At 38.7% G+C, this 26,242-nt stretch overlaps 1 protein-coding gene across 1 annotated transcript in view; it reads left to right on the top strand.

The window, feature by feature from the left end:
• The first annotated feature begins 2,566 nt into the window (after positions 1-2,566).
• The window catches only part of LOC104587219 (uncharacterized), a 41,715-nt gene continuing 18,039 nt past the window's right edge, over positions 2,567-26,242 (top strand). The window contains exons 1-15 of the mRNA XM_088903091.1: positions 2,567-2,852; positions 6,450-6,558; positions 6,910-7,117; positions 12,256-12,510; positions 13,017-13,141; positions 13,276-13,320; positions 13,954-14,035; positions 14,146-14,214; positions 14,292-14,462; positions 14,573-14,638; positions 18,013-18,081; positions 18,842-18,985; positions 19,120-19,193; positions 19,681-19,951; positions 20,142-20,257. Coding sequence (XP_088759217.1) covers positions 6,950-7,117; positions 12,256-12,510; positions 13,017-13,141; positions 13,276-13,320; positions 13,954-14,035; positions 14,146-14,214; positions 14,292-14,462; positions 14,573-14,638; positions 18,013-18,081; positions 18,842-18,985; positions 19,120-19,193; positions 19,681-19,951; positions 20,142-20,257 — 1,655 coding nt within the window. The 5' untranslated portion in view covers positions 2,567-2,852; positions 6,450-6,558; positions 6,910-6,949. The remainder of the gene's footprint in view (positions 2,853-6,449; positions 6,559-6,909; positions 7,118-12,255; positions 12,511-13,016; positions 13,142-13,275; positions 13,321-13,953; positions 14,036-14,145; positions 14,215-14,291; positions 14,463-14,572; positions 14,639-18,012; positions 18,082-18,841; positions 18,986-19,119; positions 19,194-19,680; positions 19,952-20,141; positions 20,258-26,242) is intronic.

The raw sequence follows: 26,242 nt of genomic DNA, 5'->3' as shown, positions 1-26,242 counted from the left end.
CAAGCATTGAGGGGTTGGCCCAGGGGGGCCCGACCAGGCGTTTAGCTGGTGGAGCTCTGAAAGGGCATCCACGGTGATGCCCTCGACTTTCAGCAGGACAGCCACCCTGCGGGCGACCTCCTGTTGATTGCGGCACCTTGTCCAGCTTCTGCGTGAGGTTGTCGAGCCGGTCGAGGACTGTTTGGAATTGGTCCCTGGTGACCAAAATTTGCTTAGTTTCCTTGCTCCTAGCCATTTTGTTGGAAGTTGAGTCATAGCATTGGGGGGAATACTTAGTAGTTGTTCCCACAGATGACGCTAATTGTTGATGCTCAAAATGGGTTGAGGACAACACAATAAATTTACCTTGTCTCTCGGACGAGCTGGCTAAGAGGATCCAAGGTGATCTGTTGAGGGCGAGGACTTGTTAAGCCCGAGGTACGCTGTGGTTGAGGGCTGGTGGAGTATGGCCGAGGACCAACAGGTTCTGAGGACTCCGAGGGGTGCCGAGGTTGAGGACTAGCAGGATCCGAGAAGTGCCAAGGATTCTGAGGATCAGGACCTGTGAAGAAAGGAGACGTTAGATGCCTCGGGTGGGGACTCGAGGCGGGGACTCTGACAATCAAGTTACCGGATCAGGAGCTAGAGAGCTAGAATTGGGAATGTAGGTATCGGATTAGGATCAGGGATCCCTTACCTTGGGGGAATGTTGCCCTATTTATACTTGAGGTCGCTTGATGGCAGACACTGCGGGCGGTTAGGATGCGATCTTAGCCCTAGGCGAGAGGACATCCGAGAACCGCCGCGTGTGGTCGCACCATTGGTCCCGCGCTGAACGCTGACCCCTACCCTATACGATGCGTTGACCGGCTCCGAGCTTAGCCATGTGATAGTGCGCCAAAGGCTTGCCTAAAGCGCCTACATCAGTTTTAATTTCTTATAATATAAATCTATATGTATACTACTATTAAAAGCGTGCATGAGAATGTAGAACTTTTGTTTGACTAAAATACCCAAATTTCTAATGTGTTTATTCTCTAACTTAAGGACAAAAGTGTAATTTAAACAATCACTTTTATCCTTATTCAAATCCTTGTCATTAAGTCTTATATTTAAGGTATTAGTTCTCACTAACATTCATTGAATCCTATTCTTTACTAGAATACCCTTATTTCTTAATTTGATCCCTCTATAATAATGAGGGATCAAATTAATTCTTATTTTACATTCTTATTTTACATTGAATCTTATGTTAATTATCTATATTAAAGAAAAAATAAATATAATTATTTTTATAAATGATATAAAATACAAATTTAGAACCAACAGAACACAAAGATGGATTAACTTTCATTTTAATATAAATGATATTATGTAATAAGTGGACTGCAATCCGCCTTTCAAATATGAAATGGTAGCCTTCTCTTAATTTACTAATAGCCTCCCTATAAACCGCATCCTTTTCTTGAATTTGGCGTCAATCCACGGTCAGGATTGAGTCCACCGTATAAATCTTACACTGAACGGTTAAAACCCCTAATATTATATATGCATATATTTAATTTCTCTATCGAATTGTTTTCTTTGATTGCTCTAAAAAGATTAACAAAAAAGTTTATTTGTTTCTACTGGACGACAAAGTATTTGAACTTTTCGCATCTTCACCAAAATAATTTATATGCTGTCGGTGTAGGACCCACCACCCTGCAAAGTCAGAAGCCCCTGCATGACATGGTGCATCTTAATTGGTCCCGATTACAAATGGAACTGTAGACAACTTGAACTCGACGTCATGGCCAGATTACAAACGGAACTGGGAGTCGCTCACATTGTCACACACATTGTAGGAGACTGGAGTCTTAGTGTCTAGAGACCGGAGACTGGACTTTCCTTATCTGATGGACAGCCTGGACTGCCCATATTGTCCCTTCATCAGTTCACATTCCTTCGAGCGGCAGAAATCTAGGTCGGCCGTCTAGAGAATCTTTTTCTACCATTACCCGCCTAGCAAAGCTTGATCTATCTTACTCCGCCCGCCAGACACGACAAGCGTACATTTTTGTACCGGTTAAATGTTCGTTAGATGGACAACAACCATCAATCAAGTAGTAATTTTGAGATCAACCGTCTGATTCTCTACTGTGGGACCTATTCTAATTTCATTTCTGTTTGCAGCACGCAGTATCATTTTTACCTATTATGGGCGGTCTAGGAAACGAGTAACGAGAGATGCATTTAACGCCGTCACATATGGAAAATTAACTCAATTACGAATTAATTTCCATTTCCAGCTAAACTCCCGATAATTTGTTTCCCGTTTTGATTGACCTAATGAGCTCAAACATCTTGGCGGGACCCACGACCATCTCCCAAGGTGACGGGATCTGCTCCTCACAAATGGGCGCCTCACATGCACATCCACCGTGCACTGGAAACATCTCCCGTGAATAATATCAATGAGATGTTCCCAATGTATGATAGGATGTGTGTGAGGCGCCTGTGAGGCGCCAGGTACGAGGAACAGGGCCGGTCTCCCCTCCATGCCCTTGGCTCTCACATATCTATATTTTCGCGATCATTGTTTCCTTGCTTTTCTTTTTTTTTTTTTTTTCCTGCAACTGAAAAACTCACGCACACAAAGTGGCATAGAGAGATAGAAAGACGAAGGGGTTAATGTCGAAAGCGTCGATCGCATAATACATAGTTAAAAGGAGCTCGTGCGATTGTTCTGCCGTCGACGTCCATGGCGAAATAGTTAGAGACGATCAAATACACAGGGACTTTCTTATTGTAGTGTGTGTATTTTGTTCGGTTGTCCTCTCATGGCCAAACGTGCCGGACTTAGTTGTTACTGTACCGGAGCCAAAAAATAGGTAATTTTTTCTCTGGTCGATAAACCCTAGCTTCGCATCGTCTTCGAAGACACCTGCTGCTCTGGGACTTAACTGATTCAATTTCGTTTCTCTTCATGTGATTGAGATCTTGAATCTATGTACGAGTGTTTCTGATCCAGAGTGCTCATTTTATCCGGAAGTTTGATATTTTCATTCTTGTTAGCCGCATTGGGAGGAATGGTTTTGATTCTAGTTTCTTGATTAGTTGAACACTGGAATTTTAACCAATCAATCATATGATGTTGAAAATCATATTAATTAGAAGTGAATTGTACTGCAATAATTATATTTGCATTGAAAAATGAAAAATTGAGGAATTCTTCACGGGTGAACCTTTCCGTTTTGACTGTTGAATGTTGATGCCAAGCAGATGGTCGTGTTTTGGAAAAGGATTGTCGTAAGGGTAAACTAGATGCCTTTCAAGAAGTTACTAGAACAGACCTGTGCAATGCACAGGCTGGTGTTAAAAGATGTGCATATTCTATAGTGGAGTGATTACATTTAGTTTCCTAATAAAAATAACTGAATTGGTTCTGGATGAGTTAAAGTAGCTCCATGTTTGATATTTTTATTTTTAATTAAAAAAACCACAAAATTCTCAGGGGACTGGAAAGAAACATGGGAAGGAAAAAGGATAAGCTGACATGGACAACTGCATTTTAAGAATACAGAATAGATATCTACAATTTTGGTGATCTTTCTTCTATGTTGCTTCTAAAATGATTTAGATAGTTTGAGAACCATGTTGGGTTCTATTTGCATGTCTCTGTCTGCTTTGTTCTGGTTCAAGTTTTGCTAAATGCATATGATTTCCTACTATTGTTGAAGAGTTACTTGCTGTGTTAAGAGTTGGCATTTTTTTCCTGGATACTGTTAGTAAATTGGGAAAACTATTTTAACACCTAGTATGTTGATATATGATGCTATCTTCTACATTATATAACTAGATTAAGTCTTGAATCCTGTTAATTCTTCAAATCAGGAAAAAGTCCTCAATCAGTTATACGATTCTTGATATAGCACAATGGCAGTGCAGGTTTTGTGTAGCTGACCCAAGTCAAGGCTTACTTGAGTTGAATTACGGTGACAAGTTAACTCTTTTGATTTAGTTCCTCCACCATCTTACTAATATCAATAAGTAACCAACTTGGGATTTAGTTATGTAACTGGGCACTTAGCTGCTAGGTGATGGTGTCTATGAATATCTTGTTGCAGTCCTAGGGTCCCCAGCCAAACAAATTGGTCACCTAGTTGACTCTGTGCACTATCAATTGCTACCATTTGATTTTCAGCTTTCCTTACTGCCTACTTGCTTCTCTGCATGCCTTGCATTCAGAGTAGTTTTCCTCTTCCTTAAAGTGCGAATCTTTCTTCCATTAAGATGGAAGAAGGCCCATTCCAGAACAAGATCAGGAGATGCTCTGGTAGGCTAGATTCCATTAATTGAATGAAATTAAATTTTGTGGAATCATATTGGATATTTAGTAATATTACCTTTCTGTGAAACTATTCACCAGTAACAGAATATTGGATTACATTACATTATAAGTCTTCCAGTTCTTGCTCCTCTTCCTTGTTCCTCCGTCTCTTTCATTTCTTCTTTATCTCCGCCTCATAGTCATTGCCTACTAAATCCATTTCACTGAGCCCCAGTCCTACACCCTATGAAAATTAGAATTTTTTGTTGGGAAGCTTTTCATTTGAAGATTAATTCTTGTGATATGTTGCAGAGAAGGATACCGTTTTGTTGCCTCTCACCTCACATTTGTTCTTTTTATGAATCAAGTAGGGGAAATTATGCCACACCAACTAATCTCCTGCACTTTTGCTTCCAGCATGTGGGAACATATCTTCTTTCTCTTTGGGTGTGGATGGTCACCACTTGAAGACTTAAGATCTATTTTCTCCACAACCTTTTTTTAACCCTAGAAAAAAGGAGAGGGAAAATTCTTTGGAGGTGTGCATGGGATGCTGCTCTTTGGTCAAATTGGGAAGAGAGGAATAACATAATTTTCAATAATAAAAGAAGAATGGAGAAGGTTATTGAGAATGTTCTTGGGTAGTGAGATGGGTGAAGACTTTGGAGGTTTATAAGGTTTTCTCTAAAGATGATATTTTAAGGGGCTGGCAGCTGATAGCAGATTCAAGTTCTGAGAGACCAAGGGTTGTAAAGGAGTGTGTGCTTAAAACTTCAAGGCCTTTCAAACTTAACTTTGATGGTTGTAGCTGGGGTAACCGTGACCCTTCAGGAATAGGGGAGTTATCCGAAACATGTCGGATGCATTTATTGCTATTTATTCTAGCTCAATAGGTGAAGGAGACTCCACAGCATCAGAATTGTAAGCAGTTCTCCAAGGCCTAAAAATTTGCAAGAATCTTAATCTTCACAATTTAGAGGTTGAACTGGACTCTAAGCTAAGGTAGTGATAAGTTGGTTGACGAACAGCTCAAAAGGAACATGGCAATATAGATACATACTAAGGCTGGCTCTAACTCTAGCAAGAGAGTTGGGAGTGACTTGGTTGTGGACACATAGCACACAGGGCAGCAAACTATGTGGCTGACACATTGGCTAGAGAAGGGGTAAACAGGGAAAATTTGTTTTTGGGTACCTTGTAACATGTATGAGTTCCCCCCACAGGGAAAAGTTGAGGCAGCACTGCTGTTAGTCATTCCTGTTGCTTTTTTATTGTAAATATTTCTTTATTTTCTCAATAAATGTGCAAGGCACCTTTCAAAATAAGTTCTTACTCTTTCTAATCAGCACTGCTGTTAGTCTTTCCTTTTTTAAAATTGCTTAAAAAACGGTGAGTACCCAGCAAGGTTTTACATGTTTCTGGTTTTTTTTGTTTGATAGGACCAGTTAATTTGATAGTCAAAATGGAGAATTGAATAATGCAAACTGCAATTGCTAGGGTTTGGCCATTTGCACTTATATGATGAACAGTGAAACTTGCTGCTAGCCATTTATAACAGTATCTCAGAATCAGTTATTCCTCTACTTAAACTAATTCATCTAGGGCTATTGATTTTTGGCTTTTTTTTCTTGATCTATGATACCCAGTTACCGGTACATGGTGTCATGTTGGGCACTTGTGTAGATTTCATGTCCAACACCTTGTCTGGTTATGTTCATGCCACATCTGGGTATCTAGGTAATAGAGGTTTTGATGGCTCCATCATAGATGTGGTCTGTTATCTATTATTTGTTTTGCTTTCATGTCCAACACCTTATCTTGCTGTATCCATGCTGTGTCTGGGTATCTGGATAACAGATGTTTTGGTGTCTCCATGTTAGATGTGGTCTGATATCAATTATTTTTTATTCTGCTTAACAGACATTTTCCAGTGCCCACCTCCACTACTAAGATCTCTTTTTATGGAATCAGTAGATTGCCTTTACTTGGTTAGTTTTTTTATCTAAATTGGAGATATTGGGTTCCAGAAGTGTTATCTGCTCTTTGTGGGCTTAGATGCTTTTCTTCTTTGTTTTGTATGTGTTTTTTTTGCTGGATTTTCACAGGAGCTTGATCACTTGGAGTTGGATAATGATAGTCCTCATGCATGATTTTGCAGATAAAGACCGAAGAAGTTTCCTTTTGCTCATGTATTTCACCCATCTATGTGCTTTTTTGAAGTACCTGGGCGGGATGATGTTTCTTCTTGGTGCTTGCCTGGAATGATGGTATTCAAAAGTTGTCTCACTTAGAATTTTCAATATTTGACACTTAATATAGTTTGTACTGTGTTCATATTTGAAAATACATTATGCAGTTATATAATGAGATTTTTTTATCAGCTAGGAACATTATGGGTTATTGAAATTGTGTAGGTTGTTGTTGTTGTTAATTGGTCTTGTATGAGAAAGAATTTGTTAAAAGATCAAATTGTTTTAATTACTAGATTCGTGTAAAAATTTCCTTCTGAACTGAGGGAAGTGCTACTAATAAAAAAAGCTTCATATTAATTTGACTTTTGCATAGTTACTTTTGTTTTTTATTTATTTTTTATTTTTTATGTCCTATGAAACTTCCAGGAAAACAGATGGTGTTAATGATGTGCCATAGGAGAGAACCATGGAACATTTATCAGATAAGAAATTTCCAGTCAATTCAAAAGATTATAACTTATATGAAGAAGTTGGTGAAGGAGTCAGTGCCACTGTCTACCGTGCTCTATGCATTCCCCTTAACAAGATAGTGGCTATCAAGGTTCTGGACCTGGAAAAGTGCAATAATGATTTGGTATGTGGGTTTCCTGCCATTGTTAAACCTGAGATCTTTATATCCATCATATTTCAGATGGTAAATTTTTTGTAGAAAATTTCTTATTGTATTATTTCTGTGTATTTAGTTGCATTGTGGCAAATGTATTGATAGAATTTGTCAGTACTTGTTGCCTTGTTATACCATATTATCCATAATCATGTTTATCAAATTCTTCTAAATCACAGAATTGTAGTCTTAAAACCTGTTAGCTTCTGATTTTTGCTCTGCTCAAAATTGGATACAAACAGGGGATGGGGGAGGGATCAATTCTAAAAACCAAGGCTGCCTTGAGCTGAATACATTTGCTTAGCCAATCTGCCAATGTCGCATGGACATGGAGGTTGAATCTGGAAACCTTCACATGTATATGAGTCTTGAGTGGGTGAGATGAAAAAAAGGGACTCTGAAATGCTTCCAGAAAGTTGTTTTTACCAATAGCAAGTCCATATTTTGTGTATTCTATTATCACATACATACAGAAAAGGGCATAAGTAAATCTAAAAAGTTCTCTGATACTTAGGAACACTCCATATTCATTTATGTGAGATAAGCAAAAAGAAGGGGAAAATGAATTTTAGAAGTATTCCTCAAGAATCCATGGAGCATGGGAGTTTATCATGTGCTTGACATGGAAATTTTGTCCACTTAGGAGAGTCCATGCAACATCTCCCCATTAGGCTTAAATATGTACTCTGGTGCTTCTAGAATGAAATAATTCTTGGAGGAACTTCTGGTGACCAAGTAAATAGGTCCATTTAATTGGTTAATAGTGCATGGATGTGAAGCATTTGGGGTTCGAGGAACAAACAATGGGCCTACTTACTTTCATTTGGAGCCTCTGGTGAAGTTTTGATTACATGGGAGGACAAAAAGGTGCAATGATAAAAGAATTGGTAGGACCCACACAATAACTATGGAATTAAAGGAAAAAGAAGTTGGATTTGAATGGTGGTTAACTAATGTGTATGGGTCCACCTCATATAGGAACAAGGAAAGTCTGTGGGTGGAATAGTATAGTATTAGCAAAATGCCAAAATGTCTGAGGGATCAAGGTGTCTAGTTGGTGATTTCAAAGTGATCCGGTTCAATGCAGACAAGAATGTGGATTCCTCAAGGATTATTAAAAGCATGATAAGTTTTGAAGAGTTTATTGATTATTTCTTGCTCAGAGACCTCCCTTTGCAGAATGCACAACTAAGCTAGTCTAATTTACAAGTGAATGCAGTTTTCTATAAGTTAGACAGATCCCTAGTTACTTCTGAGTGGGAGGAGCACTTTGGTTCTGTTGTAGTAAAAACATTGGCTGGATCAATTTTGGATCATTGCCGCTATTATCGCAATCTGAGGAAATATCTTTTGCTCCTACCCTTTTCAGGTTCAAAAACATGTTGATAACTCATCCTAAGATTAAGGAAAATATAAAGAGGTAATGGAAGGAGTTTTAGGTGGAGGGTTGAGCTGGCTTTCAATTTATGCAAAAAAATTAAAGATGACTAAAAGAAGGTGGAATTGCTAATTGATGAAGGAAGATAAAAGCAGATGGAGTTTGAAGGCTGATTTGGAGACAATAAGAAAGGAGGAGATCTTTTGGCAACAAAAATCAAGGTCTAAGTGGCTAAAGGAAGGGGATAGCAACAGTAAATTCTTCCACTTTATGGCAATTGGAAGAAGATAGGAAATTTGATTTCTAGGATGTTGGTAAATGGAGAGGAAACACAAGACAAAGAGCAAATTGAGAGTACATTACTTTCTCTTTACAAGGTTTTGTATGCACGAAGATACCTGCGAAGGCCTGTATTGTAGGGGATTCAGTCGGAGAGAATTCCTTTGGTGTTGTTTGCGGGGCTTAAGGAACCATTCTCTATGGAGGAGAGAAAGAGGGCTGTACCTGTAATGGGGATGAGTGTTCGTAAGGCGTTTGGACTAGATTGGTTTATTATGGGCTTTTACAAAGAGTGTTGAGAATCTATCAAAGAGGATTTGAAAAGAGTATTCCATGAATTTTATATGAGGAGAGAAGTGGGAAAAGGAATAAATGCAACTTTTGTCTCACTAATTCTGAAATGTCTGGAAGCTGCTTTTACATATGAGTTCAGACCCATTAGTCTAACCACGAATTTGTAAAAAATAGTGGCTATAGTGTTGTTGTTCAGCCTTAAGAAGGTGCTTCACTTGGTGATATCAAAAGAACAAGGGGCTTTTATTAAGGATAGGTAGATTTTGGATCAAACCTTAATAGCCAATTAGATAGTGGAGGATTTTAGGAACTCAGGGGGAAAAGGTTTTGTATTCCAAATAGATCTGGAGAAGGCTTATGATCATGCAGATTGGTGTTTCCTCCAATGTATAATGGAGCAAATTGGGTTTGGTTAGAGGTGGATAAAGTGGATTATGGGATGTTTTAGGAGACATTCATTTTTCAATCTTCATCAATATCTCCCCAAAAGTTTTCTTTAAGGAATCCAGAGGTATACGATAGAGTGTTCCATTGTCACCAGTGTTATTTACTTTGGTGGTAGAATTCTTTAGTGAACTCTTGAAAAGAACTGATGTGAGAAATATTTTTTGAGGTTTTAAACTGGAGAGACAAAATCAAGCAGTTTCCCACTTTGCAGTTTGCAGATATTACCTTGACCTTGGGTGAAATTAGGGGACTTTAGGATGTGGGAGATCTTAGATGGATTTTGGAAGTAGTGGAAAGGGTTTGGGGTTGAAAATTAACTTAAGATAATGCATTTTAGTGGGATTAGATTGGAGAGTGTGGTGTTGGAGGAGTGCACATCTGTCCTAGGGTGTAACTTACAGAAGTGGCCAATTAAGTACTTTGGGCTTCCCTTGGGAGGTAACTTTTTTGGGAGGACATTATTGAAAGGTTTGTCAAGAGGTTGCTCTCATGGGAAAAGATTTACATTTCTAATGGGGGGAGAGTTACTTGATCAAATCCGCACTGTCCAATCTCTCAATGTATTTCTTGTGAGTGTTTAAAGCCCCATTATAAATTGTGAAGAGAATTGAGAAAATAACTAGACTTATTTGGGATCCATGGAACAATAAAAGTAGTCACCTCTTCAAGTGGGAGGAGGTTTGCCAATCAAAAGAGGTCTGTGGGTTAGAAATAGGAAGAGTCCAGTAAAAAACTTGACCTTGTTGGGTAAGTGGTTTTGGACCTTTTTTTTTCTATGATGTCAAGTTCACTTTATTTTGATTTCCACTTCATTCCAAAAAAGTTTGAAAATGAAATAATTACGATCTACAATCCTATCAAAATAGATCAAAATATATCTAAACACATCCAAAAACATTCAAACATATTTTTAAAGATATTAACACAAATTCATCAATTAATTCATAAGAAAAGTGCAAATACTCAACATAAATCCCAAATAACAAACACAATCACCAATTACCAAGTGGGGATCCTTGTGGGGTGACGATTGGGGATCCCGTGGCTGTGGGGTGGGGAGTGCTCTCCCCGTCCCCACTAGAGGGGATGGAAATTTCCCCACCATTGCCCCCATGGAGGGAAAACCACCCCTATTCCTGCCCCATTTGGGGCAGATCCCTGTGGGGATTGGGGAAATGGGGAAATTGCCATCCCTGGTTGAGATTCAGGTCAGATAGGAGTGAAACTTGGATAAGCACTTGGAAAATAATTTTGACTTCCGCAAGGTGCCAACTGGCTAGTTGGAAGGTCTTTGGCTGGTTGTAGCAGAGACTTGGGATCAAATCCTGCTTGCACCAGGGCTGAGGGGCTATGGGTTTAGGGGTGGGCTATCCCCCATTGTAGCCCCATTGTTTATCAAAAAAAAAAAAGACTTCCTACCTTAATGCAATATATAAGATATGATGTTGTCTCAGCAAAAAAGGGGTGAAGTCTTGGGAGGATACTTGGTGGGGGAATTCTCTTTTTTGTCAATCCTTCCCTAGGATCTACAACTTGTCAACTTTCAAAAACAAACCAATTGTTGAAATGGTGACCTTGGATGATATTAGACTGGTGTGGAACTTGGGATTGAGAAGGCCCTTGAGAGATCATGAAACAAATGAGTTGGTTCCTCTCTTAAGCTTACTTCAAGATGTCAACCTGTCCCCTTTGGGGGATGATGATAGAGTTTGGGTTCCTACTACAAAGGTTAGGTTTACTTACAATGGTCTCTCTCTTCTCATGTATCATCTGATGTTTGAAGAGTGAGAAGAGCACTAACCACCCTTTTTTTATAGTGCTCATATGCCTCTAGATCATGACAGCTATTTCTTTTGTTGTTTGGAAGAACTTGGTTAGCACCAGCTGAAGTGGTATACTTTTTCAGAACAAATTTGATAAGTTTCCGTACCCAGAGGCAAACGATTTTGTGGCAATGTGTGCGTGGGGCAGTGTTGTGAAGATATTTGAAGACAAGCAGGTGGTGGAAAATTTCAAACCCACAAAAGTAAGGGCTGCTCATTGGGCTGTGATTTGTGATGATTTCAGAGGTGTTCCCCCCCAGCCAAGGGGGTGGCAGATTATTGCTGGTTTCAGATAAAAAGACAACAAAGGGTGGTGGAGTGGAAATAGAGGGTGACTGTCAAACAAATATCTGGAGGATGAGGAGACAAAATCAGATCCCATGGGAATATAGGTCACTGGTGAGACTGTCTCTCTCACTAGATGCTTCCTTGAAGACCTCATTCAATTGGTTGCCTAGGAGTGCTAATATGCTAGCTGATTCTTTGGCTAGGGGTTGGAAGGGAATATTCAGAATGGGGTTGCTCCAGGCCAGGCTCTAATCTGTAAAAGGTGGTATTTTTCTCATTTTATGCTGGGAGTCTCTCCTTATGAAGAGATAAGATTTGTACTTTTTGGCCTGCTGCCTGCTTTAGTGAGTAGTATAGTCCTCTCTTAATGAAGTATGTTCTGTTGGTTATCAAAAAAAAAAAAAACTGCTTACCAGGTGAGAAAGTCAAATAACTAGTCTTGTGGAGAAGAATGCAGTTTAGTTGTGTAAAGTGTAAAAGGTTTGGGTTAAGTTCTGAGTCTTTGTTGAGAGGTTCAAGACTACCATTGCAATGAATGTATGAAAGATTTTTAACATTCTATTGATGGCCTTTACATATTTCTTTTGCAATGTGTGCAGGATGGTATTCGTCGGGAGGTACTAACAATGAGCTTGATAGACCATCCTACTGTATTAAGAGCACACTGTTCTTTCACGGCTGGTTGCAGCCTGTGGGTTGTAATGCCATACATGGCTGGGGGATCTTGCCTTCACATTATGAAATCAGCTTATCCAGAGGGATTTGAAGAGACAATTATTGCAACATTATTGCGTGAGGTTCTTAAAGCTCTTGTTTACCTTCATGCCCATGGAAATATTCATAGAGACGTTAAGGTATGATCTATGACAGCGTTATGTTTCTGCTGATTTCTGTAGTTCTTCTCTAGATTAGGTGTATCTAATTAGAGGCTGGTTTGCACTGAGAACTTGAATTGCATTTGTTGCATGTTCAGAAACAACGAGAAAAGTTCCTTCACAGTGCCAATCTCTGATCTGAAGTATTTTTATCATCATTTATAGAAATACCAGATATGAATAAAATATTTGTTTTTTTCTGAAGAGTTCAACCTTTATGCTTTATATCATTGTCTGAAATAATTTTTTCTTTCTTATTTTATTTCTTTATCCTCTTTATTTTTCTCTGGTTGGTTTATGACTTGTAACAGTGAATCTTCATGTTTTGTCTTATTGAATTTGGTTAGTATTTCTAATGTGTAGGCAATAATAGAAGAGAGATTTCTGTTGTGTTTCATATTGCACTTTGGCTTCCATAAGTTCTCCCTTCTGCATGTTATCCTTTGTTTTCTTAGTCAACACCCTTGTATCCAACTCTCTTGTAGGCTGGAAATATCTTAATTGATTCCAATGGAGCAGTCAAATTGGCAGACTTTGGAGTATCAGCATGCATGTTTGACACTGGTGATAGACAACGCTCAAGAAATACTTTTGTTGGAACCCCATGCTGGTACATTTTGGACCCTCTCAGTTGTCTCATTTTTTCTTGTTGAGATCCTATTTTTGGGTTGAGACTTCAAGTTATCGAATTCTAGAGTTGGCTTGAAGCTCATAATTTGTATTTTTACTATTTTTTTTTCACAGGATGGCACCTGAAGTCATGCAGCAGCTGCATGGATATGACTTTAAGTGAGTTGTTGACGTGGCAACTTTATTTCTTTTTTTCTTTTGTTAATATAGAATAGTACTTTACTGAGATAGGTCCTTATAAGCGGGACTTTAATCTGTTTGGATCAAGCCACATCTGAGTCCATCAAATGATTAGAAATCTATATCCAAATCTGATCCAATTTCTGATCAGATCTAGAGGGTCTTGGATTGGATTCGATCCTATCAGATTTTTGGATTAAATCTGAGTCCATTTCACCATCTTTAAAATTAAGAAAAATCTAAAAAATATAAATAATTAATCACTCTCTGACTTGTACATACAAAATTATATATTATTTTTATAAATAATTCTATATTATTTATGTATATGTGTATATACATAATGATCTATGTATATAATATATAATACTTATCTCTCAAAAAATATAGTTATATAATATATGACACATTATATAAAATTTAATTGGAATTGGATCGAACAGGGTTAGATCCATATTCAATCTGATTGTAAAATGACTGCATGTTTTTTTAAAAAATCCGAATCTGATTCGTTCATGTAATGGATAATCTGAATCCAAAATGATTGGATCAGTTCTTGGACTTTTGTTGCCGTTGACATCCTGACTTATAAGATTAGTTTTGTGTAAACAGAGCAGATATTTGGTCATTTGGGATTACTGCCCTTGAACTTGCTCATGGCCATGCCCCATTTTCCAAATATCCACCAATGAAGGTAAATTCGTTGGTTCCAAAGAATAGCATTCAATCCATGTAATAGAAATGTCAACTGGTACTTGTTCAACAAATTTTGTTTACTCCTTTGTTATCTTTCTCTGTTCGCAGGTTTTGTTGATGACCTTGCAGAATGCACCGCCAGGTCTGGACTATGAAAGAGACAAGAGATTCTCAAAGGTATTTAAATTCTATTTTAACCTACTTACTGGTAACCACTTTCGGGGTATTGTTTTGAAAGTCATGTTCTTTTGTAGTCTTTTAAAGAGATGGTAGCCATGTGCCTAGTGAAGGACCCAAAAAAGCGTCCCACATCAGAAAAGCTTTTGAAGCACAGTTTCTTTAAGCATGCTCGCTCAACTGATTATCTAGCTCGGACTATTCTTGATGGCCTCGCTCCACTTGGTGATCGTTTTAGGATGCTTAAGGTGTCTGGTTCATTTCCCACCCTTAGCTCTTCTTCATGTACAGTTTGAAAGCTATATCAGGAGGCATGAGTTCATTTTTGTTTTGTATTTTATTTGTGTTATATTTACAGGCAAAAGAGGCTGATTTCCTTGCTCAGAATAAGGTGATGTATGGAGATAAGGAGCATTTGTCACAGGTGAAGTTCACAGTGTTTCCTTTTTCTGCTTTCAAGTTTCTCAAAGAAGACAACTTGCTTTGTAGTGTATCTTACAGAATACTGCTCCATTATTCTTTATCTGTTGTTGCGTATTCTGGTATTAGCCAAAAACCTCTATGGTCTTTGAACTTGGTGGATAAGTCAAATGAAAAAGATCTTTTGCCCTCTTGTGAGTACAATTATAGGTGTTGATATAACTATTGATCTCTTGAAAAGGGTTTGAAATGTAGACAGTAGTGATTTTATGATTTCTAATTTCTTTTTAAAGTAACGGGATTGATGAATTTTATCATGGCATCATAAAAGTAGAGGTTGGAAAAAAGGCTCTGCTCAGGAAGTGGATTTGGAGATTTGGGACTGAGAGCAAAAGTTGGTGGAGAAGCTTAACTGCTGCTAAGTATAGCGTTGAAAGAGGGGAGTGGATGACTGCTGACTCCTTGGCTTTCTATGGCTGCTTGCTTTGGAAAGGAATCATGAAGATTCTCCCTTGTCTCTCAAGGGGTATTGCCTACAAGACGGGTGATGGGAACAGTCTTTGGTTCTGGAAAGACTCCTTGTGTGCAGAAGTTCCTTTGGAAGGGCTCTTCCCCCAGCTGTTTCAGTTAGCAAAAGATAAAGAGGCTTCAGTGGCGGAGAGTTATGAAATTGTGGGGGAAGTGTAACCTGGGCACCAAAAGTCAGGAGAGGTTTTCAGGATTGGGAGGCGAATTGGTTTTCAGAGCTTCTTCAGTTGCTTCTGCATTAAAAGGTTGATGTCAAATGGTCTGATCAGTGGAGTTGGAATTGGGGTAAGGACAGGCTTTCTTTGTCAAGTCTTTTGCTTTCAAGTTAATAGTTTGAACTTTGAAATCAGGTGAGCTTCCCGGCTAAGCAGATTTGGAACACTATCTCCCCCTCAAAGCTGAATTTCTTGGTCTGTGCAGATGTGCTTGACAAATGCCTTACTAAGGAAAACCTGCTCAGAAGGGGTATGCAGATTTAATAGATAAGTTGTGGCCTGTGAGTAGGGAGGGCAAATCTTTTGACCGCCTTTGCATCCACTGCCTGGTGACATCTGAGATTTGGGGGGCATTTTAGCAGAACTGCTGGGCTTAGCTGATCAATTCTGAAATCTATGAACTGCTATAAGGTTGGAACCTGTCTGGTCTTAGTAAGAGAAAATTTATCTGGAAGGTGGTTCTGGCTGCAGTGATTGGGACTGCTTGAGCAGAGAGAAATAGCATAATTTTCAACAGCAAAAGGGAGAATTTTGGGGATTTAATTAGCATGCAGTGGGGAAAGCGGGTTCTTGGGTTTCTGTTGCAAAGAGTTCAAGCATTAGAAGTTCAGAACATGTTTCTGTTGCTGAACTTTAAGAATTTTTGGGAGTTGTAATGTATTGTGTGCCGGGGGGGTGTCTCTTGCTCTCCCATCCTGGGAATCTATTGTACTATGCTATTTTTTCTCTGTTTGCAATAAAATTTCTTACCTTACCTTTCTCAGAAAAAGTATAGGATGGTAAAAATAAAAGCAAAAATATAGAAAACAACTGCTCCTAGCTGATAAGTGACTTCAAAATTTTATTAAATAGACATGAAAATATATACAATACAATAATCCCTTTGAGAGGTGAGAGGCTGACCTTAGAATCAGATTACAATTGAGTCTAATACAGATGTTCCCTATTAATTAACCCCTTGATTTGCTAAAGTAACTGCCACTGGCTGATATCAAAGCAGCCTGCAAATACACCGATATTTTAATCTAGGAAAAAAGTTGTGTGCTCATGAGAATCAAGAATGCTGTCACAGCCACCTGAAGATAAGGACATGACTATAGTTCTGAAATAAGAATTCCAAGTATCTCCATGATATCCTGGCAAAGATGCAACTTAGTGTGTTCCTTGTTCTCAATCATGGATACAAGGCTTTACACATGATCTGGAAGTGTAATTTGGGAAGAGGTTGCCTGTGTGGAAAAAGCCATCTCTCCAACAGTGGTAGATTCACCCTCTTTCTCTGCAGCTTATCTGGCTTAGCATTATACATTTTATCCATACCACATTTAGTGGCAATGGTGTTTGAAAAGAAGGGATTATCTACTGGATGGTCCTTGTGACGGAAAAAATTCTACCAGGTGGAGTGGAGTCAAGTATGCAGTTCTAAGGGAAAAATTGCAATAGTTTATAGGTGTTGCACTAAATTAATGAAGGCTTTACTTAAGAAACACCTATGGTGGTCTGGAAATGAGTAGAACCCACTGCAAAGAATAGCCTTAGGAAGATGGTCACTAATCTTCTTATACATGGTCAGCATGCAACAAAGATATGATGGAGAGCCACAAGAGCAGCTATCTTATGGTCAGTTTGGGAAGAAAGGAACAATAGTATCTTTAAAGGAGTGGAGAAATCCAACGAGGCAATTGTAGAAAGGATAATTATTATGACTATTCAATGGTTGAAAACATTGGATTTGTTTAAAGATTTCTCAGCTGAAAACATTTACAGGAATTGGGAAGTGGTGGCATCTACAACTTCCATGAAACCTATTGTGCAGGAATTGTGGTCCCCACCAATACAACAAAGAGTGAAATTGAACTTCGATGGGAGTTCAAGAGGTAACCCGGGCCCTTCAGGTATAGGAGGAGTATTCAGAGATGAAAATGGCAGAATTGTAGCTTTGTTCTCAGGATCAATAGGGGTGGGGGCCTCATTGGGAGCGGAGGTGATGGCTTTGCTTCAAGGTGTAAGATATGCTGAACAATTGGGGTTACACCAAATTGAGATAGAGGGAGACTCTAAATTGTTGATTGAGTGGCTGCAATCTAGTAAGTTGGGAGCCTGGATTTATAGACAGCCCATAAGGGAAATCCTCAACATAACAAGGGAGATCAGTGCATGCTTCAAATGGACAAGGAGATCAGCTAATGGTTTAGCTGACACGTTGGCTAAACAAGGGACTGTGAGGGAGAGAATGTTCTGGGCAGTTTTGTAAGAAAGATTACTGGGGGCTCAACACCTACTTAGGGGTTGACAGCTGTACTTAAATCTGGAAAGTTATTCTTAAGTTATATTAATGAAGTTACCGTTTCCAATAAAAAAACAAATTCTGTTGCTAATAACATTGCTTGTTGTTGCCCAGTATTAATTTGTCATGCTCTGTTTTTTATGTTAACTAGATATTTCTTGAATTTCATTTTATATCTTTTTTTTTTCTTTTTTAAATTTCACTACCAATTATGTGTATAAAAAGAGTTAAATCCAGTCACACCTGATTTGTAAAAAAAATCTTTTACAGAAATTAGCATTTCCTGGAACGTAGCTACCAAATTTATATTGTCAATAAAATGTGTTTCCTGAATGATTGGCGTTGCAGCAAGAGTATATACGAGGAATCAGTGCATGGAACTTCAATTTGGAGGATTTGAAAGCTCAGGCAGCCCTTGTAAGTATATCTCTGTTTATTTTATCTGCGACCTGTGTAAAAAAATGAAATTGAAAATATTTCTTGGGTAGAGTAGGGGGTCGATATTTTTTTGAGACAAGGTAGAGTATAATATTTCATTAATAGGCAAAAAGATACATCAGTAAAATTTTATCTGCGACCTGTACGATCATCTCCTGGCTATTAACAACATGATTTTCAATTACAAAGAAAAGTCTTGTGATCTCTTAAAATAATTTGCACATGTTATCCCAAGGATATCATTTGTTTCAGCTGAACTACTCTTTGAAAAATTCATTTATTTGTTTCTTGCCAAATCATCCAAAAAACTGCTGCTGTTGCTGTATTCCAAATTAACTTTTCCTCTTTTGTTCAAATCTTCCAGCATCCACCCCTTCAAGAAGCTCTCAATTGATGCAGGAAGACAACCTTTGACAGCAAATATCTTCATAACTCTAAACCATATTGAATAAGAGTATTTACAAAGGGTGTTGATAATGAAATAATGATCAGTGGTCTTGCTGCATTTGAGGCACTAGAAGTCTTAATTTAACATTAATGGGTCTGATGTGGGGCTGGTCTGTTGAGTGGCAGAGGGATGTTATCTCTCCTGTTGTTTTTATTTTCTTACTGTTACATTTAATAAAATATCTTATCTTGTTAGTGATCAAAAGAATATCTGTAAGTGAAGTGCTTTCACTGTTGAAGATATTTTATGGTGGTATATTTTTCTCTTTCACCAGTTATGCTTTGTCTTCAGATTCAGGATGATGGAGTCCAAAATACAGAAGGTCAAGACATGAATAGCAAATCAAAGAATGGATATAATGAAGTTGTAGGCTTTGCACCAGAGCCTCAGTCCCCTGAAAGTGATAAGCTTTCTAATGCAGTACCTGTGCAAAAGGTACTTGTACCAAAATAAAATGAATTTCTAGTACAACTTTTACTGCCTTATTAATTTCTTGGTTCTCATCTTAAGTTGCTTTTGAACATAAATTTACATTCTTTTGTATTTATTAACATTCTTTTTTTTATTAGGATGTGCTCGACGATTTTCAGAATATAAAGGATTCACTTGCTTCATTTCCTATTAGCCCTCTTCAGGCACTGAAGTATGTGCAGTTGTTATTTGGTGTTTTATTTTACTTTTTAATTGTCATGGTATTGCTTTTGGTTAGATGTGTCTTTATCAGATTCCCTAGGATATTAGCATTTTTAAATGGAACATACTGCCCCAAGGCCAAGAGTGAATTGCATATGATCTATTTGTGCCCATGCTTGGCTATTGATCATTGTTTATCTTTAGCAGTTATTCAGTGTGTGCATGTTGGAAGAAAAAGGAATTTCATACCAATTAAGAAAAGACACTTGTAATCAGCTCATTCCAGTGAGTTCCTAGTTTGTCCAAGGCAGTTGGTCTGGGCTTTCAACTGTTTTTCAGTGATAAGGTCGTGACCACCCATCATTTGCCTTCTCTATATGATTTTGAACCTCTATTCTGTCGCTGATAAAAAAAACCAATAAAGAAAGAATGGCTCTGAATTTTATGCTGTACCTATACTAATATTTGTTAATATCCTGTTCATCTGTTGAATGCAGAGGTTGTTTTGATGTTTGTGAGGATGATGTCAATGCCATTAGCCCAAACTCGAAAGATGTTGTTCAGTCAGATTCTGACCAACAGTTTCAACTACAGCCAGCAGCAAGGGAAGAGGACATGGAAATGAAACAAGACAATGGTGAAAATTTGGAAAGAAGTAGATCTTTATCTAGATGTGTCATACCTGGACGTCAAAAATTTTTGAGTGGTTCACTTATACCAGAGAATGTTCTTTCCCCTTCTAGAAAAGCTAATGGTGATGGGGACAGGTAATGTTTGTACTTCTGGGGGTTTTCTTTTGGTGCTAATGTGATTGTTGCTATCTTATTTTGCATAGTAACTCTTTAATGGGTGTCATGTCTAGGCCTGATTCATGTAGTTAGCCTGTAGCTGAATATTCTTGAAGTCCTTGCCAATATATTATTCATTTATATTGATAATGTTGGCCAAGTGATTGGAAAGAAGTAGATCTTTATCTAGATGTGTCATACCTGGACGTCAAAAATTTTTGAGTGGTTCACTTATACCAGAGAATGTTCTTTCCCCTTCTAGAAAAGCTAATGGTGATGGGGACAGGTAATGTTTGTACTTCTGGGGGTTTTCTTTTGGTGCTAATGTGATTGTTGCTATCTTATTTTGCATAGTAACTCTTTAATGGGTGTCATGTCTAGGCCTGATTCATGTAGTTAGCCTGTAGCTGAATATTCTTGAAGTCCTTGCCAATATATTATTCATTTATATTGATAATGTTGGCCTAGTGATATAACAGTAAGCATTTAACTGGTAACAATACGACCATAATTATATTGAGGAAAGCAAAACGAAATATACACTTCTCATACAAAGTGGATCATGGATAAGGGTTTATTAGATCTTCTTCTTCTGATAAGGGTTGATTCCTGTATCTCAGTTTTTTTTTTTTGATAAATGATTGATAATTTATTTATGATAATCAAAATGAAGTTACAATACAGCCTGCCCAAAGGAGAGGCACAAGCTGGTACCTCTCCACAACAATAACAAAGTACTACATCAGACTAAGAAATGAAAGTTTACACAACAATAACAAAATACTACAAGGATTGAAGTTAGCCAAGCAACTAGGAATGAGGCATATTGAGGTTGAAGGGGATTCCAAGGTGATCATCTCTTGGGCTAAAAACAATAGAACTACTCCATGGACTTTCAAACAAGTGATAAGGGAAGTGGAAAAGGTTACAAGGGAGGTAGAGGCAGAATTCAAATGGGTTAGAAGGAGCGCAAATGGGCTAGCTGATTTGGGCTGCAATGTAAAAAGGGACAGAAATATGTAATAGTGTGGGACTTCTAGCCCCATATACAAAGTTGTAAAACTTTTTTAACTTAAATTTCAAATAAAATTCTCTTTTAATGATAAAAAAAAAGTTTACATAGCTGCCCAGAATAAATGTTCCCTTGATATCCCTTGCTTAGCTAACCCATTCGCCATGGTATTAGCTGTTCTACCCACCCACTAATAATTAACATTCATGTTCCTTGAAAACCAATTGGCTTTCCTCATAATATCCCTGTAGCACCAAATAACTGAAGCTGGATTTTTTAACCAACCCACAACGACTTTGGAGTCTCCTTCAATAAGCAAATTCTGAACTCCTAACTGGTCTGCAATCTGAATACCTTGTACTGCCGCTTGAAGCTCAGCTCTAATAGAATCTCCAATACCCACGGAGCCTGCAAATAAAGCTAATATGTTACTGTCTTTATCTCTCAGCACCCCACCTATCCTTGACGGACCCGGATTTCCTTGGCTGCTACCATCAAAATTCAGCTTTGTCCAGCCTTCTGAAGGAGGCACTCACACAGATGGTACCCTGTTCTTCCTGTAACTTCTATTAGCCACAACAATCCAATTCCTCCAAATGTCATCAAAGGAATATATTTTAAAGAAATCCAATGATCTCAGCCAATGGATTGCCCTGGTCAAATTGCAATCCTTTACGTTCTGAATATTTCTCTCATTCTCTTGGAAAATCCTCACATTTCTTTCTTCCCAAATTGTCCACAAAGCAGCAGCTCTAATGCACCTCCACATAATTTTATCAATTTTTGTGGGCCACACAAAGAAGGAAGGGTCAAAGATCTGATCTACAGCTGTGATCAAATTCCATCTGCAACCAAACAAAGCAAAGATCCAACCCCAAATAGCATCAGAAAAAGAACAATAGTAAGTGAGAGCAACCCTCACCATTAGCCCTGCAAAGTACACACCAATTAGGAGACAGACACATAGAAGGCCTTCTCTCTTCTGCAATAAGTCTAAAGTGTTGATTTTCCTATAGAACACCTCCCAGCAGAAAATGCTAATTTTAGGAGGTACAGGTTTAGACCAAATCTCCTTAGTTGGGAAACCCATTTGTCCCGAGGGAGAGCAAAGAGACTTAAAGAAAGAGGCACACGTGAAGTATCCTTTTGGATTAGGGGACCAAAGTCTCACATTAGATCTTAAAGGGTCCGTAAAAACATTTTCAAGTAGTGACAAAAGGTCTGAAACACGAGAGAGTTCATGATCCCTCAATCCCCTATGAAACCCAAAGTCCCAATTTAGAGAGGATGGAGAGATAGATGTTGGAAGAAAGTGAGATTGCTTTACCCTTGTAGCGAGAAAGGGAATGGAGAGAAGGGAAAGTGTCTTTAGGGGCAGAATTGCCCACCCAGATGTCTTCCCAAAACAAAACAGAATTACCAGAACTGATATCATACCTTAACGTGGCTCGACGCGATACACCAACATCCCATCCATTTCTTGAATTGCCATGTATACTATCAATCACCTCATGCCATAGTCTCTCCTGGTCTAAGGGCCATCTCCACAACCATTTTCCTAGGAGCGCTTTATTCTTCAAAACTAAATTCCCTAGTCCCAACCCACCCTCCTCTTTTCTCCCAAATAGTCCATACTGTAGCTGCTCTCACTGCCTTCCATATAAATTTTCTCCTTTTCTTCCGTTGACACAGGAAAGAGGGGCTGAATAGACTTACCACATCCTGTGGGGGAGCCCATCTGCATCCAAAGAGAGAACAAACAACATTCCAAATACCAGAAGCAAAAGAGCAGGATAATAGTAAGTGGGTTAGAGTTTCACCACATCCCAAACAAAAGACACACACATGAGGAGAGAGGCAATTGTTTGGCCTCCTTTTTTGTAGCACATCACAAGTGTTTTCCTGCCCTAGGAACACTTCCCAATAGAAAGCTTGTACTTTTGGAGGGATCGGTTTAGTCCAAATTTCTTTCACTGGGAAGTTCACCCCCATAGGGTTAATATGAGTGAGCAAACCAAAGAAAGATGCACAGGAAAATAAACCATCAGAAGTTGGGGACCACACTCTACAATCAGCTATAGATTGGTCCAAGTAGACCCTCTCAAGTGTTGAAATCAACAACACTAGAGACTCGCACTCATTTTCCCTCAGTCCTCTTCTAAAGCCAAAATCCCAAGAGATCCCTGGTTCTGAAAGCACACCAAACCTAGCAACAGGTTTGTTTTTATAGTTTGATAAATAGTAGAGGTCTGGGAAATTGAACATAAGAGGCACATCCCCAACCCAAAGGTCTTCCCAGAATAAAACTTTGTTGCCACAACCAACATCAAACGTGATAAATTGAAGAAAAGTTGGATATACCTCAAAGATTGCCTTCCAAGGAGAGGATGGAGCTGCATTGGGGGATAATTTTGCATCCCAACCGTTATCTGCATCACCATGTAAGCTTTTAATGACCCTGTGCCACAACCTTTCTTCCTCACAAGGGAATCTCTATAGCCATTTCCCTAGGAGGGCCTTGTTTCTCTTTATTAGGTTCCCTATACCTAATCCACTCTGGTCCTTAGGGTAACAAACTTGCTCCCATTTTACTAAATGATCTTTCTTTTCTTCACCTGGCTCCCACAAAAAGTCCCTCATAATCTTCTCCAATTTCCTAGCTATTTTCACCGGGATCTTAAAGGTGGAAAGGAAGTAAGTGGGAAGGTTTGCAAGGGTTGATTTTATCAAGGTGATTCTTCCCCCCAAGGAAATATAATTTCTCTTCCACATTGCCAACTTCTTCATGAACCTCTCTACCACCGGTTTCCAAAAGCTTTCAGCTTTCGGATTCCCACCCAAGGGCATTCCTAAGTATTCCAGAGGCCAAATTTTCACTTCACAACCTAGCAGATTTGCTATGGCTTGGATATCCCCCCTCAATGTTGATTCCGGCTACACAACTTTTTCCTCAATTGACTTTCAATTTGGAGGCCTGCTGAAATTCATCCACCAATCTTTTCAGATTCCTTAAACTGGCTTCATCACAACTTTCACAGAAAATAATTATGCCATCAGCAAATTGAAAATGAGACACCACCACTTCTGATCTACCCATTCTCCAACCTTTAAACTGGTTTTCTTGATCAGCTTTGGTGATTTGTCTACTCAAAACCTCAACCACAAAGGTGAATAAGAATGGAGACAAGGGGTCACCCTGTCTTAGTCCTCTTTTAGCCTGGAAGAAATCCTTTGCTACCCCATTCATCAGAATAGAAAAATGTGCTGAGCTAATACATTCTTTAATCCACATCGTCCATCTTTCACCTAGCCCCATCTTTCCATTAAATTCAACAGGAAGGACCAATCCACCATATCTTAAGCTTTTTCAAGGTCCAATTTACAAATCAAACCTTTGTCACCTTGTTTTCTCTAAGCTGCCACACACTCATTTGCCACTAAAATTTGATCCACAATTTGTCTCCCCTTTACAAAAGCTCCTTGGTTCTGAGAGATAATATAGGGCAGTACAGTCTTCAACCTACCAGCCAAGACTTTAGCAATGATTTTATACAAGCTACCCACAAGACTTATCGATCTGTAATCCTTCGGGGTTTTGACCTCCTTTTTTGGCACTAAAGCAACAAAAGTTGCATTTGCTCCAGGCGATAGTTTCCCTTCTTGATAGAACTTCACAAATACATCCATTAATTCATCTTTCAAAATTTCCCAACAATCCTGATAGAAAGCCATTGAAAATCCATCTGGCCCCGGTGCTTTAGATCTATCCATCGAGAATATTGCTTCATGTATGACCTCAATAGTGAAGGCTCTTTCTAGGAGGTTAGCTTCAGATTCTAGCACTCTGTCCCACTGTAAATCTCCCAATTCTGCCATGTTTTCATTAGAGGATGCTAGGATTGACTTAAAGTGATCCACAAAGCATCTTTCAATTTCCTCTTTTGCAATTATCACTCTTCCATCCACCTCTATATTGGAAATTTGGTTTTTCCGTCTTCTCCCATTTGCTAGAGAGTGGAAAAAACTGTTCCTTCCTATCCTCCAACCCCTCACTACTCCTTCCAAGTCTGCCTTAGAGATCAAACTACTGAAAACATCTCCAACTAGGGTAAAGAGGAAGGGGGAAGGGGGTCACCTTGCCTTAACTGTCTAAAAGCTAGGAAGAAATCCTTGACTACCCCATTAACCAAGACCGAAAAATGGCATGAACTTATACAGCCCTTTATCTAGTTACACCCAAGGTTCAAAGTATCGATACGATACGCCCCGTATCGGGCGTATCGTATCCTATCTTTTGAATACGATATGGTCCGAAATGCCTGTTTCGAGGTGTTTCAGACCCCCAATTTTTTTTTTAATAATAAAAAACAGGTTATAAACTTTCCAAAAAACCAAACTTTGAAAAAAAAAAACTAAAAAGAAATAGAGTTTCGGCCGTTTCTAAGTGCCGATACAATATGACCGAAACTTGTACCGTATCGATACTTTGAACCTTAGTTACACCATCTAACTCCAAACCCACAACACCGTAGGACCTCTAATAAGAACTCTAATTCACAAGATCGTAGGCCTTTTCTAAATCCAGCTTACAAACAAAACCTTGCTTTCCGGACTTTCTCATATCCTCCACACATCCATTAGCTATTAGAATCTGATCTGTTATTTGTCTCCCTTGCACAAATGCTCCCTGGGCTTGACTAATGATGGAGGGTAGCACTACTTTAATCCTCAAAGATAACACTTTAGCCAGGATTTTGTAAATGCTAGTCACCAAACTAATCGGCCTAAAATCTTTTGGATTTTTTGCTTCTTTCTTCTTAGGGATTAGGGCTATGAAAGTAGCATTAACTCTAGGGCTTACTTTGTTATTATCCTCAAATTCCTTAAACACAGCACACAGGTCTTCTCTTACCACATTCCAGCAATCTTGATAAAAAGCCATGGTGAAGCCATTTGGCTCAGGGGCTTTGGATCTGTCCATTGAAAACACTGCATGCCTAATTTCCTCTTCTTCAAAACTTCTCTCTAACTAGATTGCTTGCTCTTTAGACAGCCTAGCCCAATCTAGACCTTCCATCCTTAGTCTATTATTCAATGGCTTCCCTGCAATTGATTTAAAGTGATCCACCAACACTTTGGCTATCTCATTTTGATTTGTGACTTCCTCCCCATCCACTTCTAATTTGACCACACAGTTTTTTCATCTCCTCCCATTAGCTAACGCATGGAAAAATTTTGTATTGCCGTCCCTTTCTTTAA

The sequence above is a fragment of the Nelumbo nucifera genome, chromosome 4, assembly GCF_055504915.1.
Source record: "Nelumbo nucifera cultivar China Antique chromosome 4, China Antique-T2T, whole genome shotgun sequence".
In the NCBI taxonomy this organism is placed as follows: domain Eukaryota; kingdom Viridiplantae; phylum Streptophyta; class Magnoliopsida; order Proteales; family Nelumbonaceae; genus Nelumbo; species Nelumbo nucifera.
The sequence above is the reverse complement of the archived record's forward strand: the minus strand, read 5'-3'. Positions and strand labels throughout refer to the sequence as shown.